Consider the following 19,453-nt stretch of genomic DNA (forward strand, 5'->3'; position numbering starts at 1 on the left):
AGCAAATTTTACGACAGCATCAAAAAGTAGTTCAGGAATTAAGAAGAAATGCGTATTAAAATTAGTATTATTAATTGAGCTGGTTATATATATTATATATATATATATATATATATATATATATATATATATATATATATATATATATATATATATATATATATATATATATATATATATATATTTATTACACTACAGATAATCATCACGCACCCTGTCCTTATTTCCTTCACGCAAATTTACTAGAAGCTCACCTTAATCGGTGTCCCTGGGTTGAAGGACGCCTGGTGAGCAGAAGCAGGCGCAAGGGCTATCGAGGAGGTCTCGGGCGTGTCATCCTGCGTATCCTTTACATCCTTATCGTTCTCTTCCTTCTCGTAGGGGAGGACGAGTACCTGCAAAAAAAAAAAAAAAATTAGTTTTCTCGAGTTGCTTTTACTGTACCTCCTTTCATATTCTCTTCCTTCCATCTTACTTTCCTTAACCCTCTCCTAACAATTGATTCATTGTGCAACTGCTTTGAGGTTAGCCTCCTTTTACACCTTTCAGACCTTTTTACTGTCAGTTTCCGTTTCAGCGCTGAACGACCTCATAGGTCCCAGTGCTTGGTTGTTGACCTAAATTCTATATTCAGTTCAGTTGAGAAAAATTTTAGAACTTTACCTCAAATTCTTTGTCGTCAATTGTAGTTGTAGCCGTGATTGTTGATGGTGTGTCACCCTCCGCCTGGAGTGTTGCTGGAAAGAAAAATTGTTTAGAAGGTAACTTTTAGTTTTCTGAAAAGAAAATGATTGTGCCGGCTTTGTCTGTCCCTCCACACTTTTTTCTGTCCGCCTTCAGATCTTAAAAACTACTGAGGCTAGAGGGCTGCAAATTGGTATGTTGATCATCCACCCTCCAATCATCAAACATAGCAAATTGCAGCCCTCTAGCCTCCAGCAGTGTTTATTTTATTTTATTTAAGGTTAAAGTTAGCCATAATTGTTCTTCTAGCAACGCAACAACACAGGCCACCACGGCCGGTGGAGAGTTTCATGGGCCGCGCCTCATACAGCATTATACCGAGACCGCCGAAAGATAGATCTGTTTTCGGTGGCCTTGATTATACGACATACAGAAAACTCGATTGCGCGGAAGAAACTTCGGCCCATTTTTTACTTGTTTATATACATAAAACTGCTCTTGTTACAAAAATAGAATTAAATAGATCTTGAGGAAATAACAGAGTTCAAGCTAAGATTTGATACATTACTATACCCTAAAATAGTACTTATTGAGCTTTTAATAATTTTTCTAAATATTTATATATTTATTAATTTGATAATTTATCTTTGTTTCTAATAAATTATCTCTTCTTTCTGCATTTGCTGTTATCTTCCATGAATATAAAATTTTCAAATGAACACCATATTCTTCGTAAGCTTGGATTTCAAAGCAATGGCCCCTGTAGGCTTATTCCATATGAATAGGGTTCATCTTCTGAATAATAATAATAATAATAATAATAATAATAATAATAATAATAATAATAATAATAATAATAATAATAATAATAATAGTCAGCTATTTTCTCAAATAATTACGACTCTTGGAAATAAATGCTTTTTGTCCAGGAAATCATTAGCGGCACATAGTGGTCACAAAAATCTTATTAATTGATAGCTCATTCCTGTGGTTCTCGGGCCATTCTGTGACCCATTACCGCTGAAACTGGACCCTTCCTTCTCACTTTGTCCAGGGTCATTTCAGTTCAGTTAACGTTTACCTATTCCAGACTACCTAAGATTTTCCATTAAAGTTTTATGAATTTCATATCTTTCACATTCTGTAACTTATCACCATTTTCCTATTCCTGACTACCTAAGATTTTGCAATAAATTTTTATGCAGTTTTGCACCATTCACTTCCTGTTGTATGAAATTTATATAATTCACTTTCTTCAACCTGTGTTCTTGCTTACTCTTATTTGAAACACTAAGTCTGCAGGGCCCGTCCAACGCCATGCCCGTGGGCCAAAAGTGGCCCGTTTGATTTTGAAAGTGGCCCCGCTAGACAAAAATGAGTGAAAGTATATTTCTTTTCATATCATAAAAAATTCTTATTCTTAAATTCTGAGTAATATATATACATATATATTATATATATGTACCTGTATATATATATATATATATATATATATATATATATATATATATATATATATATATATATATATATATATATTTTTATATGTATAAAACCTATGATACTTTTACATATCTTTTCATGTGAAGCTTGTATAACTATGCATGTCCACCCCTGTCATCCAGAGTGATTTAATGCATACAGTTTGTTACAAACGTGTAAATACTCTATATTTTCTAAAGCAAACGATCCAGAACAGGAATTTGATAGTAAGAGATTAACCACTCTCCCATGACTTGCAATAACGGAGAGGAAGAAGATTCCAGAGAGGAGGTAATCATGTGAAGATGTTATATCGACTATTTACAGTAATCTCCTGACTTCATTCAGAATTGCTCTCTGCAGAAGAGAGAGCAAATTTCATGTTTGGGGGAAAAAGCAATTTTGTGACTGAGGGTAAGAACGTGAGAGAGACAGAGCCGCTTTGACTCTTGTTTTTCCTTAATTCCTTCGATCATTGTCATGACTCGTCTCAAGGACGATGAAGATGTAGTGTGATTCTGAGAGAATCAATTTCGTGCACGAGCGAGGATGGCGCAACGAAAGGATGGATTCTTGGGATCCGGGTTATTGCTGTGTCACTGTGACTGACGGTGGAATAGATTCAACCCCAAAACTTATGCTCTAGTCCCCGTATGTCGGTTTATTTCTCCTAAGATTTTCTCTTTCTTTTCGATTTTAACTCTAGGATTTGGTATTCTTGAAAAAAAAATCTGTACTAAAGGCGAGAGGAGTCAGGAGTACTGTGTAGAGGACACTCTGTTATTACATATCACATAGAGAATACTGAGTGATAGCGGTGCATACAAAAACATTGATTCATTCAAGTATTGTAATTGTTAGTTGTGAATTATCCTTAATAGCATATTAGCAATTATTAATAGTAACTTACGATGTAGGTGCGTCATGTAAGAGCAGTAAGTGCAATAAAAAAAAGTATGTAAGAAACACACTGCTCTGATCTCATCCAGATTGTGTCACTGTCGTTGTATTGTATACATTACTTGTACCCAGACTATTCCTTGCAAAAACTAACCTGTTGTCTGTGAAGATACATGTGGCGACCCTGAATCTTGGAAGGCCTGTACTGGATTCAGTGTAGTGTAAGGATTTTCGCCTCCCTCTGCTACAGTAAAAGGCTCTGCTGTTCTTGAAGGGGTGTCTGTATTCAGGGCACCACTCTGAAAACAGAACATTATGACAGTTATTTTCCCTTATTTGCATTTGTCCCGCTGCTGCATTTTAAAATTTCAAGCTATGGATAGAGCTGTGGTCTAGAAAGACACACGTTGTCATGATCATTAACTTCAGGTAACTTGCCTGTTGATTTGCATGAGTCTGAGCCTCTGTTGTTGAGTGCTGCTCTTCTAAACGACTCCATTCGCCAGAAAATACCGACTCAGGATCTTTTTCTTCAGATGACACAAATACCGATGCAGAACTTCCGAAAGGTGGTGAAGGCCAAGTGTTTGTAGGAGACTGGTTTGTAGGACCACTGAAAGGTGGTGAAGGCCAAATGTTTGTAGGAGACTGGTTTGTAGGACCACTGAAAGGTGGTGAAGGCCAAGTGTTTGTAGGAGACTGGTCTATAGGACTGCTGAAAGATGGTGAAGGCCAACTGTTTGTAGGAGACTGGTTGGAAGGACCGCTGAAAGGTGGTGAAGGCCAGCTGTTTGTAGGAGACTGTTGTGAAAAACTACTGAATGGTACTGAGGGCCAACTGGTTGTAGAGGACTGGTTTGTAGGACTGCTAAGTGGTACTGAGGGCCAACTGGTTGTAGGAGGCTGGTTTGTGAAAAACGATTGTTGGATTAAAGGCTGGGATGTGGAGACAATCACGGGAGTGAATGTTTGTGTTGTTGGCTCGTTAGCTGGAGAGGTGGTGCTTGGAATGGTTGCGTGTTGAGTAGGTCTGTTCACAAATGGCACTGGCTGAGTCAGTGGCTGTTGTTGATTGTGCTGATGTGCGCTGTTGAAATCTGTTCTGGATGAAGGTGCTGATATTGAAGTTATGTTACTTGGTACCTGTAAGAAAAGTTTTGTTGATTAATTATTGATTCTTTGTTTAATGTTTACTGTAAATGTGCTGTGTTTCATATACAAATCTCTCATAACTTACCTCAGTTATGATCTTGTGTCCAAATGGATTTGTATCCCCAAATATATGATTGAAGAATTCACTACTGTCGCTAAATGGAATAAAGCCGTCACTATTATCTTGTGATGATCCATGAATGGCATTTACATTAGAATTTTGCTGATTTTGATTCAATGAAGTAAGATTGTTGTCGTCTTGGGAGCCACTTTTTATTGATGCTGTTTCTTGCTGATGATCTTCAAGCAGTGATTCCTCACCGATTTGCACTTGGGCTGCGAACACTGTTGGCTGTGTTCTGTGTTGTGGCCGAGTGGTTAAAAGTTTCCAGTATGGTGTTACTTGATCCTTGCTGTGATACTGTTTAGGAGATGTTGTTTGATACCGATGTTTGGGTGCTAGGCTTGACAACTGCTTTTGTATTGGTGCTAATGTATTCAGTAACTCTCTTAAAGGTTCTGAAGTGGTCAGTGTCTGATACTGGATTAATGGTGTTGTTTGTTCTTGATGAGATGTCTTTGATATTGGTGTTGTCTGTGAGTGAGAGAGTGGTACCTGAAAGGTTTGCAGTGCTAAATGGGGTGATATTTCCTGCTGAAGTGGAATGGGTGATATTTCCTGCTGAAGTGGAATTGGTGATATTCCTACTGGTGTAGTAGAGATACCAGTCAAATGTTTGATCTCGTAAGGCGTAGGAGCTCCAGTTATAAAGATGATGGTAGGCTCAGTTGTTGTGATTGCATGGATGTTTTGAGATGCAACTGGGTTTGTGTTACCTAAAGTAGTTATTTTTGTTGGTGTAGGATTAGATGACCTCTGGGGTGTCAGATGATTTGCAGAAAAACTTTGTAATTCTCTCTGCTTTTCTGTTGATTCCTTATGACTAGTGATCTCAGACAAGTTTCCAGTGAGGAAGAAGCTGTTGTCAGGACCAAACGAAATCTGTGATGAACTGAATGATTTTAGAAACTGGTTATCTATATTGATATTTGAAGTGATATCATTTGCATTCTGTGAACTAACAAACCCATGTATAGGACTTTCCTCAGAGGGCCTGTTGTTAAAGAATGAGTTTTTGCTGTTGACAGGAGGGTTTTCAAATGGTTGAATTTCAGGAGATTCTTGACTGTTGTGTGAAAATCTGATGCTAGGTGCTGGTGCCAGGAAAGGTCGATTTTGATTGCCAGAATGAACCAGTAAGGAAGAGTGTGAACTTGGAATAAGGTCAGATGCCGAGCTTGAAATGTGGTATGGAGATGAACGCAAGTGATTCGGTGAATATATAGAATTTGTAGAAGGAGGAAACGTGTATGGGTGGAGAGAAATAACTGAGAAAGGATTATGCTCTCTTAGTTTTGTATTATAATTCAGTTTGTTGCCTGCAGTAGTTGGTGGGCTTATGCTACTGCCATTATTTGGTTTTGTAATGTTTTGAAAGTGGCTGTTTCCATATGTTAGACTGTTAGCATTCTGAACACCCTGGCCACTGGCGTTGTCTCTTATAGCTGGGAAGCTGATGCCAACAGGTGAAGAAGAAATTGGCTGAAAAACGTGGGGGGGCTGTTGAGATGGAACAGGGACGCGACCCCTGACGCCTTTGGGGCGAAATCTGGGAGAGGCTGACGACACGAAGCGAAGTTGCTGGTAGACCTGAACTGGACGGCGACCTGGCGAGGTGCCTTGTTCGCGACTCTTGTGAGAACCTCTTGGACTCCCACGCGTGCGGCTGCCCACGAAGGGAGAGAGCAGCGTTGTCAAGATGCTCCGGCTCTCTGCCATTTTCCCATCTCGGTGAGCCGGCACTTCTTCGCCGACTGCAGATGGCGCTGAGGGGGAAGACCCTGGCATCTCGACGACCTCTCTAGATCGCCATCTCCATTCCTCAATGTCTGTTTCCTCTCCCGATATGTCTGGAGGACTCATTGGGGTGCCTGAACTTGTTGAAACAAGAAACACTCCCAACACTAGCCATAACCGAGCTGTTACCTGGAAAGTAAAGGTTAAATTAGTTGTGGACCACTAAGACTGAGTGTTAGAAGCAATGCTATCAAGAACACTAAAAATATAAACACTGTGGCATGAATATTAGATTGATATTTCCACAGGCCTTATTTCTGATATTTCTTGCTTAGGAATAGTAGAATGTCTAGGCCTACACATCCCTTAATATAGTTCGGTAAGATCACCGATCCACTGATTGCTCTGCTCAAAAACTTTTCTCGCTTCAGGTATGTTCTAGAATCTTCTTTCCAATTATATGTAAATATTCTCTTCTATGTATTTATCACAATCATTCTGAACGCCAAGACTACAGTTTTCCGTGGTGCACAGTGGTATGTTTTGCCCCCATTCGTACCTAGATAAAGGTCTACAGTTGCCCTTCACTCCGGCCTCCATTTCAAAATTAAAAATTTTCAAACTCGAATAGTGAACCCGAAAACGGCAACCAAATTGTAATCCCGTTTTTTCCGTCCTTATGCATGAACATGAAATTCAAGACTTTAACTGTTTACCCCCAAGAACAATAAATGAATTGATAAATACACAAATAAATATGTGATATTGTTCCATATAACAGTGGGATGACAGACATCTTCGGACCAGCTGTAAATCCTCTTGAGAAAATAAATTGAGTGATCCCATGAGGGTTGCAGTTGGAAATGTTTGGAAATGTTATGATTGAAAATTACGATTGCTAAAATGTTTGGAACTTTTATAATTATACGATAAGATTAGAATGTTTGATTTGCTTGTGCAATCTGGCCTTGTCATGACTGAGACCATATCCTCGGCAAATATTTTTGAGTGTAAGTTATTTGAATTATAACAGTAAATTACGATAAATAGAAATAGAATCCTTAATGTTAAAGAGGCATTTATAAATGCCGTATAAATACAGACAAAAATGATTACCGTCATTATTGATAGTAATAATGGAACAAATACCAGGAAAAGGTTAATAAAAATAAACCCAACCCTGACTTGGGATTCAGCAGAGAAGAAGAAGAAGAAGAAGGAAACAAAACATAGCTGATCTTGGTGCGAACTTGCTATGAAAAGAGCCTTGAAACTTCTACGTAGAATTGAACTAATTATGGCTTAAAGCCCTCTGGATCACGTTACTAACAGCAACGTGAAGTATTCGACGGTAATATAAACGAATGGCATTTTCATCTCCTCCTCACCCTACTTTCCTCCTTCGTTTAGAACAGATAATTCTTAACGTAACTTGAGCCGAGGGACATCTGCAGTTACTTATTTAAAAGGCGATTGGGAAAGCCCGTGTTTGGAAACCGAATTCCGGGATGCCGGTTCTGAGAAAATATACTTCCTGTTTAGTATTTTTCGTTTGTGTTGGAGGGTTATATCGAACTTTATGAGTTCTGGGAAGTTAAGTGATCTCCTTCGCAGAGCAGAAGGAGGACATCCGAAGATTGGCGCCATACCATGAAACTAGGAAAACAAACATCGGTCTAACAATGATATGCAGGACGTACTGTGTAGGACAGCATTTGGTTTCTCCTGTGGCTTTTCCGTGTAGAAGGTTTTAAAAGAAGTATTGTTGTTCTTCTTTTTCTTATTATCGTAATAATTACGATAGCAGACAAGGTAAGAGGAAGTGGTTCATATGATAAATGAAAATAACTGACGGCAGTCATGGTACAACAACCTTGACACTTCAATACACCGATATGCGGTATGACGTCACCGAAATAGGGCGGGTTGCTTGTGGCGTTTATAGCAGACAACAAATATTGCCATCAATGCACCTCACGCGGTACACTGTAGGCATTGCTTATAGTTCTTAGCAGCTCCCCTTTGGCCCATAGCTGCAACCCATATCATTAATTTTACTGTACCTCCATTCATATTCTCTTTCTTCCAGCTTACTTTCCACTCTCGTATAACAATTGTTTCACAGTGCAACTGCGAGGTTTTCTTCCTTTTACACATTTCAAACCTTCTTTACTCTCAATTTCCCCTTCAGCGCTGGACGGCCTCATAGGTGCCAGCGCTTGGCCTTTGGCCTGAACTTTGTATTTCAATCCCAGTTCTATAGGGCCTAAGAGGGATGTCCAAATAAAGTGGAAGGTCTCATTTTGAAAAAGCCCTGTTGTAGGTTGTGCCTGCAGTGCGCCTCACGCCGTTGCAAACATCAAACAAAAGGACGATATTCCAGCAGTGCCTAAATAAAAGATCTGACCCCTGGGACACTTTTTGTCATCTTGTAGATACGGGAACTTATACCAGTTATGTTCTTTATTATCTGCTAAGTATGAGCTTGGAGTCGGTGATAACGTTAAATGCAGTGTTACTTATGGCCACTGGATGAGGGAATAATATCCTCACCCTTCACTCAATAAAACTCTATTTTAAAGACCTTTGTTCTATTGCATTCATACCAAGGCGAACAAATATGTCACTGGCAAAGATTGGAAGAAATTAAGGTTCCAGGACGCTGCCTATTAGAACACCACACGTGAGAATTAATTGTTGTTATTATGATTATTAGTTCAAGTTTTCTGTAGGAGAAAACTATTGTGCCGGCTTTGTCTGTCCGTCCGCACATTTTTCTGTCCGGGCATTTTTCTGTCCGCCCTCTGATCTTGAAAACAACCGAGGCTAGAGGGCTGCAAATTGGTATGTTGATCATCCACCCTTCAGTCATCAAACATACCAAATTGCAACCCTCTAGCCTCAGTAGTTTTTATGTTATTTAAGGTTAAAGTTATCCATAATCATGCTTCTGGCAACGATGTACGATAGGCCACCACTGGGTCTTGGTTAAAGTTTAATGGGCCGCGGCTCATACAGCATTATACCGAGACCACGGAAGGTAGATCTGATTTCGGTGACGCTGATTATACGCTGTAGCGGTGTACAGAAAACTCGATTGCGCCGAAGAAATTTCTTCGGCGCAATTTTTACTTATTATTTGGTTGTTGTTGTTAATATATGGTTCACTCGCTGACGAGGAAATACAGTAATTAAACGCCTCTATGTTTATATTTTAGAATTGAGTTTTCACGATTTTGTAAATACAAATTTTCCTCTTAAGGATTTCGCGTTATTCTGATGGGAATTTTTCATTTCTTTATCATGTGTTTATTTGTTGCTTATGGGCAATCCACAACTTTAGCAAGAGGTAAAAAAAAAAAAAAAAAAAAGAAAGGGAAAGGGTAGTAACTGTGAAACGTTTCATGTCCTATCAAGTAATTGGTATCTCTCGGTCCCAAGGGTCACGCCTCCTTAGGGAGCATGTATGACACAATAGGTGTCCTGAGAAGCACTGATCGCCGACGGAAACAAAGACATTTCAGTTTAAGGTCGATGAGAATGAAATTCGTGAGGTTCCAAGATTGCGAAATGGAAATCACGCCGTAAGAGTCTTGAATTTCTTTTCGAGAATTCTTGTAATATGTGACTCCTTACACACACACACACACACACACACACACACACACACACACACACTGCTCCACACTGCCCTAGGGCGTTTGCCAAATCAGATACGACTTTAGTGTTTAATTCCATCATGAATAAATCCCGTAAGGGGTAGTGCCGTCAGTGCACCTCATGCGGTGCACTATAGGCATTACTTAAAGGTTCTTTGCAGCGTCCCCTCCGTATGGCCCTAGCTGCAACCCCTTTCATTCCTTTTACTGTACCTCTTTTCGTATTATCTTTCTTCCATCTTGCTACCCACCCTCTCCTAACAATAATTGATTTATAGTGCAACTGCTTTGAGGTTTTCCTCCTGTTACACCTTTCAGACCTTTTACTGTCAGTTTCCGTTTCAGTGGTGAATGACCTCATTGTCCCAGCGCTTGGCCTTTGGCCTAACTTCTATATTCAGTTCAGCGTAAGAGATAAGGGTAATTTGTATTCGAATATTGATCCAAAAGTCATCTTGAATTCACCAGACGCCCAGACGAAGACAAAAGTGTGAATGTAAGCGAAAATAATCTTATCTACCCCGGGGCAAAATTTATCGTGGGTGTTATCTTATTGTTGACTCAGTTGTGAGTAATATTCATTTTACAATTTTTTTTTCTTTCGGATGAGAGTCGTCAGTCATTGTCAGAGGCCAGCTCTAATCAGGGGTCCTTATCAGATAAAATCTCTCTACAAATTTGAGCTTATTCCATTTTCTGTTGTCAGGTCATTTCATGTGCATCATTCGGAGGGATGGAGAGGCATGCAAAGCAAGTTTCTGTGGAGAAACAAAGACAAATGAAAGTGAAGTGTACGAGGAACTTCAGAATAAGAATAGATAAGAGAAGCAGTGACTGCTTTTGACAACCCACCCACCCGAAATACTAGCCCATAAGCCCACATTCAGTTTGAGCAGGTTTCATATCCGTTTCTCATGCCGTTTTCGAAAAAAAAAAAAAATTGATATGAGAACTTTGACAGATAACTTTTTCTTCTTTTTTTTTTTTTTTTTGATAACATGATGTTAATTAAAGACCAGGGGTAGGGTCTTAAAGACAGTTCTGTGGTTTTCGTAAATTTGGTGAATTAAAGATACAACATTCTGTTCAACTAATTTCAAAACAGATGATTTGAATCCCGTACTTAACCCCGCACTCTTATTTAAATTGAATGAGTTAGCTATGTTTCATTTGAATTATGATATGTGTTATTCATTTTAAGCGTGCCTCTATCTCGAGCTCAGTGCATTTATTGGTTGCTGTACACTTTGCGGGAGAGCCAATTCATTCCTTATATGAAACCACTTTTCTTGAGAAGTACAGTAGTATTTTTATCAGACTAAGTACGTGTCCATTAAGAATAATTCTGCCCTATTCATAACTATACTTTTCAGCCTTTATATTGTTTTATTTTCATATGAATTATATTATGATATTCCTGTTAACTAAAATATCAAAATTTAGATTTGGAGAGAGAGAGAGAGAGAGAGAGAGAGAGAGAGAGAGAGAGAGAGAGAGAGAGAGAGAGAGAGAGTGAGAGACTGGTTGCTGGGTAGATTAGATTTGGAAATTCTTGAAATTTCAAAGAGAGAGAGAGAGAGAGAGAGAGAGAGAGAGAGAGAGAGACTGGTTGCTGGGTAGATTAGATTTGGGTATTCTTGAAATATCAAAGAGAGAGAGAGAGAGAGAGAGAGAGAGAGAGAGAGAGAGAGAGAGAGAGAGAGAGAGAGAGACTGGTTGCTGGGTAGATTAGATTTGGGTATTCTTGAAATTTCAAAGAGAGAGAGAGAGTGATTGCTGGGGCAAATGAGAAATTTTAAGAGAGAGAGAGAGAGAGAGAGAGAGAGAGAGAGAGAGAGAGAGAGAGAGAGAGAGAGAGAGAGAGAGGTTGCTGGGTAGATTAGATTTGGGTATTGGTTGAAAGATTTGGGTATTCTTGAAATATCAAAGAGAGAAAGAGAGAGAGAGAGAGAGAGAGAGAGAGAGAGAGAGAGAGAGAGAGAGAGAGACTGGTTGCTGGGTAGATTAGATTTGGGTATTCTTGAAATTTCAAAGAGAGAGAGAGAGTGATTGCTGGGGCAAATGCGATTTGGATATTCTTGAAATTTTAAGAGAGAGAGAGAGAGAGAGAGAGAGAGAGAGAGAGAGAGAGAGAGAGAGAGAGAGAGAGACTGGTTGCTGGGTAGATTAGATTTGGAAATTCTGAAAAAAGAATAACGAGAGAGTTATGTCTCCGTGATATGTTATCAGTCTACATGTGGCTTACTTGGTGAAGATATTTCCTGATGGTTGACGAGGCAATGGGAGGTGGCTCACTCTAGGAAGATATGAATATTCAAGTTGGTATTTATCATAATTTCTTCGAGGAGGTAATGATATGGGCCTCATTACTTCGGTGTGTAAGTAGAGGTTTTGCTAATCCATATTTTTTATTTTTTTTTATTTTTTATTTATTTATTTTGGATACCATCTTTCAACTCATAGAAGTTGCACTCATTTTGCTACAGCACCCAACTGGCATATGTGAGAGAGAGAGAGAGAGAGAGAGAGAGAGAGAGAGAGAGAGAGAGAGAGAGAGAGAGAGAGAGAGAGAGAGAGAAGTTGGGTGGGGAGACTGAATGCTGGATAAATTAAATTTGGTATCCTTGAGATTTTAAAGGCGGAACAAAAACCATGACTAAATACACTTTTGCAATACGAATGCTTCATTTCACCTAAGAGAGAGAGAGAGAGAGAGAGAGAGAGAGTTGAGAGGAGAGACTGCCGAGAGTAAATTAAAGTTGGGTATTCTTGAGCTTTTAAAGGCAGAACAAAACCATGATTAAATACACTTTTACAATACAGTGCTGCATTTCACCTAGCGAGAGAGAGAGAGAGAGAGAGAGAGAGAGAGAGAGAGAGAGAGAGAGAGAGAGAGAGAGAGAGTTTACATTAAAAATTGCTCCATTTCCTTGCACTGTACATAACTGCATGAGGATTTATTTCCCATTATAATTGAAAGAGCACAAACTGGCTGAGGTGGAGCCAAATTGAGGACTGAGGTGAAGTCAAATTTGGGAGGACTGTTTAATTCACATCAAAGGGTTTCATAGTATACCTTCGCTTCTGGGTCGTGTTTCCGCTAATTGTTTGATAAGATAAAAGATAAGAGAACGCGTTTGATGTGAATGGCACGAGGAAAGAGTTGATAAGCGATGTTAAAAAAAGGGGAAGTGGAAAAGAAAAGAGAATAAAACAGAGAGAGAGAGAGAGAGAAACACGTCGCCTTTCGTGGAGCGAAAAAAAATTAAGATTAAGAAATGCAGTTATTATTATTATTATTATTATTATTATTATTATTAAGAAATGTAGTTATTATTATTATTATTATTATTATATTTATATTTGTTATTATTAAGATTAAGAAATTATTTATTATTATTATTATTAAATGTATTATTATTATTATTATTTATTCAGAGGGCGAACCCTATTCATATGGAACAAGCCCACCAAAGGGGCCACGGACTAATTCAAGCTTCCAAAGAATATTATGGTGTTCATTCGAAAGAAGTAACAGAAAATAACAGGAAATAACAAAAAGAAGAGATCATTTATTAGAAAAAAATTAACAAATTAATAAATAAATAGTTAAAAATGTAAGCAAATTATTACATTACAAAGAAAATTGTTTCAGGGTAGTAATGCGTTGCATTATGTTGATATTGGAATTGGAATGTAGATTTTAGGCCAAAGGCCAAGCACTGGGCCCTGTGAGGTCATTCAGCGCTGAAACGGAAATTGACAGTAAAAGGTTTGAAAGGTGTAACAGGAGGAACAACTCGCAATTGCGCTATGAATCAATTGTTAGGAGAGGGTGGATAGCAAGATTGAATGGAGGTACAGTAAAATGAACGAAAGGGGTTACCGCTAGGGACCGGAGGAACGCTGCAAAGAACCTTAAGTAATGCCTACAGTGCACCGCGTTGCTTTCAGGGGGAATGACGTCACTTCCCAGTATTTTGATTTCAGCTGCATTCCAGTACACAGCCGCTTTCTCCCGGTGCTTCCACTTTCATTGGAAAGTTTCGACAAGAATTAGAAACTTGGAGAGAAAGAAGGGGAGGTTTTCGTGTCTAGTTGATGAAATCATTTAGGAAGCGTTCTTTCGTGACCCAAGAACATCCTTCCACATTTAATTGGCGTAATTATATTATATATGTATATATATATATATATATATATATATATATATATATATATATATATATATATATATATATATATATATATATATATATTTTATTTCAAGAGGATAATTGTCATTATAGCTTCAACCACAAAATTAATGCTCCGTAAGGGGGAATGTTAGTGTCGTCAGTGCAACCTCATGCGGTGCACTGTAGTCATTACTTAAGGTTCTTTGCAGCGTGCCTTCGGCCCTTTGCTGCAACCTCTTTCGTTTGTTTTACTGTACCTCCTTTCATATTCTCTTTCTTCCATCTTACTCTCCACCCTCTCCTAACAATTGGTCTATAGTGCAACTGCGAGGTTTTCCTCACGTTACACCACCTTTCAAACTTTTACTGTCAATTACCTTTTCAGCGCTGAATGACCTTATAGGTCCTGTGCTTGGCCTTTGGCCTAAATTCTATATTCAGTCAATCAATCAATCAATCAAAATTAACGAGAGGCGATGGTTAATCTTGATGGATAATCGTTATAAATGTATATGACTGAATGCATTTTAATGTGGTTTGATTCTCTGTATCACAAGCCTCAACATCAGCTCTGTTGTTGCGCTGTCGAAAAAGAAACAAATGAACAGACTATTTGGGTTATAAAAAAAAAAAAAAAAAAAAAACGAAAACCCCCAAAAGGACATCTCCGTCAGATAATGTCACAGGGTTTCCTGCTTTCGTTAGTGCGTATGTTACAAAGGATATGACGCTCATCTTACTAAATGCTATTTTTCTGTCCTTTCTCACGTTTCAGTGTGTCAGATTTATCTCAGTGTGCCGTCATTGCACCTCGTGGTTCTTAGCAGCGTCCCTTCAGCTCCTAGCTGCAACCCCTTTCATTTCTTTTACTGTACCTCCGTTCATATTCTCTTCCATCTTATTTCCCACCCTTTGCTAACAGTTATTTCATAGCGCGACTGCGAGGTTTTCCCCTGTTGCACCTTCAAAACCTCTTTACTCTCAGTTTCCCTTTCAGCGCTGAATGACCGCATAGGTGACAGCTCTTGGCCTTTGGCTTAAATTTTATATTCTAATTCCGATTTCAATAGGAGGAGAACACCATAATAATTTGAAGCAGAATGTAGGACTAGGGCATTACCGAAAGGCAACTCTGTAAAGCAATAGCCTTGGTACTCGTCAGCACCAAATAATAGACCAAATCTTGACCAGTTACTCGAAACTTCACCAGAAATACCGGAAACCCACTTGAGGACATTTGGATGACACATCAGTAGGACTGGAGAGAGAACCCTCAGTATTTGAATGCCCCCATGTTTGAAATTTCAATGACAAGTGTTCTAATTTGTCACCTTAATTCAAAGTCAAAGTTTGGAGAAGAAGAAGAAGAAGAAGAGTAATAAAAGTGCCAATAGAAATCAAAATAACTACTTTCGTATCTTGGAGCACGCTAAATGCTCTCATTGTAACTCAAGTCATTTGAGTTCATCCCCGTATTACAAATAGCTGTGGGATTCTCCATGGAAGCAAAAAATACTGTATCCGATAGATGAAATGTAGCTGCTACCATTTATGAATCATGTAACGACGTAATGCCATCGTGGTTTTGTTAACACTACCACCGCACCCACGCCAACGTATCCTCGACAACTAAGCGCCGGCGTCATCAGCGAACCGGTTCTTTCCTCGACTAGTGGTAGGAAAAAGCTACAAGCGACGCAGAAAAGAATCGAATCAGTTATCGGGTTAGATTGCCAGCAACTCTGAAGGAGGTCGTTGATCGATTATGACTGAATTAATGAGATTCCTAAACCCCGGATGTTATCGTTATTTTTTGCGGGCATAAGTTAAAACACACACAAGTATTCTTTGGGATTATTGCTCTTGTTGCCAGACTTAGTCAGACCTAGTCACAAGAGTAAGGGTAAATTCCTTTTGCTCTGAAAAACGGGACGTTCCAATAATAAAGCGTATGAAGCTTAAAATAGGTAATGAAAGCGTAATGTATATATGTAATAAAAGCATGTCAGTATGTACATTATAATTCTGAAATATCATTCAAAGTACAGGTTTTTAAAAGTAAATTACAGTTCTCGAGGCGTGAAAATTTATGTCACACGATAGGCGTTGAGTCATCATCTAGAATTTGACTCCTATCTTTGTTTCACTTTCTTACAAGATCCACTAGAATTTGATGCTGTAGATTACTCTCTCTCTCTCTCTCTCTCTCTCTCTCTCTCTCTCTCTCTCTCTCTCTCTCTCTATCTCGGGGACTTTAAAGTTTGTTGGCTGTGAAGTAATAAGAAGAAATGAAACAGAAACAAACGGTGCCACACACACATGCATCCATAAGTTATACCATTAGGGATGAACAGGTATACTGTGTTTATGTGTGTGTGTGTGTGAGATAGAGAGAGACACCAAACATTCCACGTTCAACAAGAGATATCAAAGCGGAAGTCTGACTCTCAAACCGATGTTAGTACAGGTAATTCTTATATTTTGAATTCCTCAGTTTACATTGAAAAAATTAATTTATAAGACCCGGAGCAGCTGATGTCTGAAACACCTGTTTGCCAGGTGTAACAAACAGCTACCAAGGATGTCCTGTGTTTGTTCACGTGGTTGTTTTTCCAGGTACACAGACACGCAACAGGAGGGAGAACAGATTAAGATGTTCTTCATGAAAATAGACTGATGCTTAAGAGTTTGTGGTTAAGTCTGTTATTAATACGTACTCTTTGTGGTTGGAAAATTTTGAATATCGTTTTTAAATATTATATTCATGCTTCCACGTAGCGTATGGAGAAGTGAAATACACTCTTTTTATTTTTGTTTACACAATGCTTGGGGGAATTTGATATACCGTTTTTGACTTTGATAGTGCCAAAGGAATATTTGATATTCAGTATTTTTAATTCCACAGTGCTTTTAGGAAATTTAATATAGGTCTACTTTTTTTAATGCCCATTCATTATGGGAATTTATAATAATGTAGTTTTGCTTTCAGAACTCCCAACCGGGGCTATTGACTCTTAATTTCAAATCCCACAGAGCTTTTGGGAAATTTAATATACTTTTTTTTGAATGCCCATTCATTTTGGGGAATTTATGATACTGTACTTTTGCTTTCAAAGTGCCCAGTCAGGGGTATTGACTCTTAATTTCAAATCCCTCAGAGCTTTTGGGAAATTCAATATACTTTTTTTTTAATACCCATTCATCTTGGAGAATTCATAATACTGTAGTTTTGCTTTCAAAATTCCCAACCAGGGTTATTGACTCTTAATTTTAGATTCCACAGAGCTTTTGGGAAATTCAGTATACTTTTTTTAATGCCTGTTCATCTTGGAGAATTCACAATACTGTAGTTTTGCCTTCAAAACTCCCAACCAGGGGTATTGACCCTTAATTTTAAATTCAACAGTACTTTTGGGAAATTTAATATAATTTTTTTGAATGTCCATTCATTTTGGGGAATCCATAATACTGTACTTTTGCTTTCAAAATGCCCACCCAGGGGTATTGACTTGAAATGGTGAGAATCAATACAAAATGTCCCCACTTAAATAATGAGAGATGAAATTTTCAACTTGATGGGTTTTTCCAGACAGTCATCATTGATTAGATAACGGTATCCTCTGATCAGACACTGTGTTTTATCATACTGGCCTCTCGATGCCTGTTTTTTTTTTTTTGACCGTATACCTATAATAGGTTTTATCTTTTCAATGGCTTTATGGCTTTTAGCATAAGTAAATATTCTCTCCTCTCTCTCTCTCTCTCTCTCTCTCTCTCTCTCTCTCTCTCTCTCTCTCTCTCTCTCTCTCTCTCTCTCTTTGCTTAAAAATATCACTATAAAATATTTATATATATATATATATATATATATATATATATATATATATATATGTGTGTGTGTATATGTGTGTGTGTGTATAAACTGAATCACGAAGATATGAAATATGATAAAATGAATATATAAATAAAGAATAAAGGTAATAGCCACCACAAAGGGAAAAGTGAAACACGGTATATATGTATGTATATATATGTGTATATATATATTATATCCTTTATATATATAATCAATATATATATATATATATATATATATATATATATATATATATATATAATATAAAATATATAAATATATATTTAAGAGTAATATTTTTCTGATTGAGAGAGAAAGAAACAGAGAGAATATTTACTTATACTAAAAGCTATAAAGCTGCAAAAAATAAAGTCTATTACTGTGTAGGTAAAGGTAAAAAAAAAAACACACACACACAAACGCACGGAGAGGCCATTATGATACAATACAGGGTCTGAACAGAGATTGCTCTTGTCTAATCTGAGGTGATTATCTGGAAAAATGCATCAAGTTAAAAATTTCGTCTCTAATAGTATAAAATAGGAATATTTTTTGTTGATTCTCACCATTTCAAGAGCCAATACCCCTGGGTGGGCATTTTGAAAGTAAAACTACAGTGTTGTGAATTCTCCAAAATGAATGGGCATTCAAAAAAAAGTATATTGCCCAAAAGTACAGTGAATTTAAAATTAAGAGTCAATACCCTGGTTGGGAATTTTGAAAGTAAAACTACAATATCATAAATTCTCCAAAATGAATGGGCATCCATAAGAAGTATATTGAATATCCAAAAAGCATTGTGGAATTGAAAAATACAGAATATTAAACATTCCATTAGGACTGTAAAAATAAAAAAAACATTAGATCAAATTTCCCTGAAGCAACGTGTAAACAAAAATAAAACACTTGCGTTCAATTTTCCCATACGCTATGTGGAAGCAGGAATATGATGTTTAAAAATGATATTGAAGATTATTCAACTACAAAGAGTACGCAGAATTTAGTACACTGAATCATCAATATTTAGACAATCATAATTTCTCTCTCTCTCTCTCTCTCTCTCTCTCTCTCTCTCTCTCTCTCTCTCTCTCTCTATATATATATATATATATATATATATATATATATATATATATATATATATATATATATATATATATATATATATATATATACATATATACATTTATATATGTGTTTTGTGTGTATATATAAATATGTATGTATGTATATCGAAAAAATTAGCAGCTTTTTTAAATCAGCATAAATGAAAAGTACCCTACGAACTAGGAGCATTAAATAATATAAGAATAATTTTACTCTTCAATCATATGTTTACTTTTTATACAACTTTACCCCTTCTGATATTAGAATAGCATTTTCAGAATGATAGTTTTGTCTTAAATTGATGTCTATTCCCTTTATGAATATCTAAATTATTGAGACTACTTGTCAAACTTATCATAGCGATAGCCCGGAAAATTCACAAAACTTGCGGGAAAATACCAAATTCATACTCTCCTGCTATTTTCTATGTGTTTAAGGTCAACATGACATATGCTGTGTATGTGCAGATGTGTCACAGGCGAAATGAGACGCTGGGTATAGGCAAGTCCTGGGTATGGGTACCGGGCTGTTTCGTCTTCTTGAAGATGCCTAAGATATATGGACGAAACCGGTCAGG

At 37.5% G+C, this 19,453-nt stretch overlaps 1 protein-coding gene across 1 annotated transcript in view; it reads right to left on the bottom strand.

Moving 5' to 3' along the window:
- LOC136833842 (mucin-2-like) overlaps positions 1 to 19,453 on the bottom strand; it is a 47,405-nt gene that overhangs the window by 6,466 nt on the left and 21,486 nt on the right. Inside the window, exons 2-6 of the mRNA XM_067096143.1 lie at positions 4,304 to 6,265; positions 3,505 to 4,209; positions 3,221 to 3,365; positions 664 to 737; positions 255 to 395 (exon numbers count right to left, since the gene is read on the bottom strand). Coding sequence (XP_066952244.1) covers positions 255 to 395; positions 664 to 737; positions 3,221 to 3,365; positions 3,505 to 4,209; positions 4,304 to 6,265 — 3,027 coding nt within the window. The remainder of the gene's footprint in view (positions 1 to 254; positions 396 to 663; positions 738 to 3,220; positions 3,366 to 3,504; positions 4,210 to 4,303; positions 6,266 to 19,453) is intronic.

Source organism: Macrobrachium rosenbergii, chromosome 52 (genome assembly GCF_040412425.1).
Source record: "Macrobrachium rosenbergii isolate ZJJX-2024 chromosome 52, ASM4041242v1, whole genome shotgun sequence".
NCBI lineage: Eukaryota > Metazoa > Arthropoda > Malacostraca > Decapoda > Palaemonidae > Macrobrachium > Macrobrachium rosenbergii.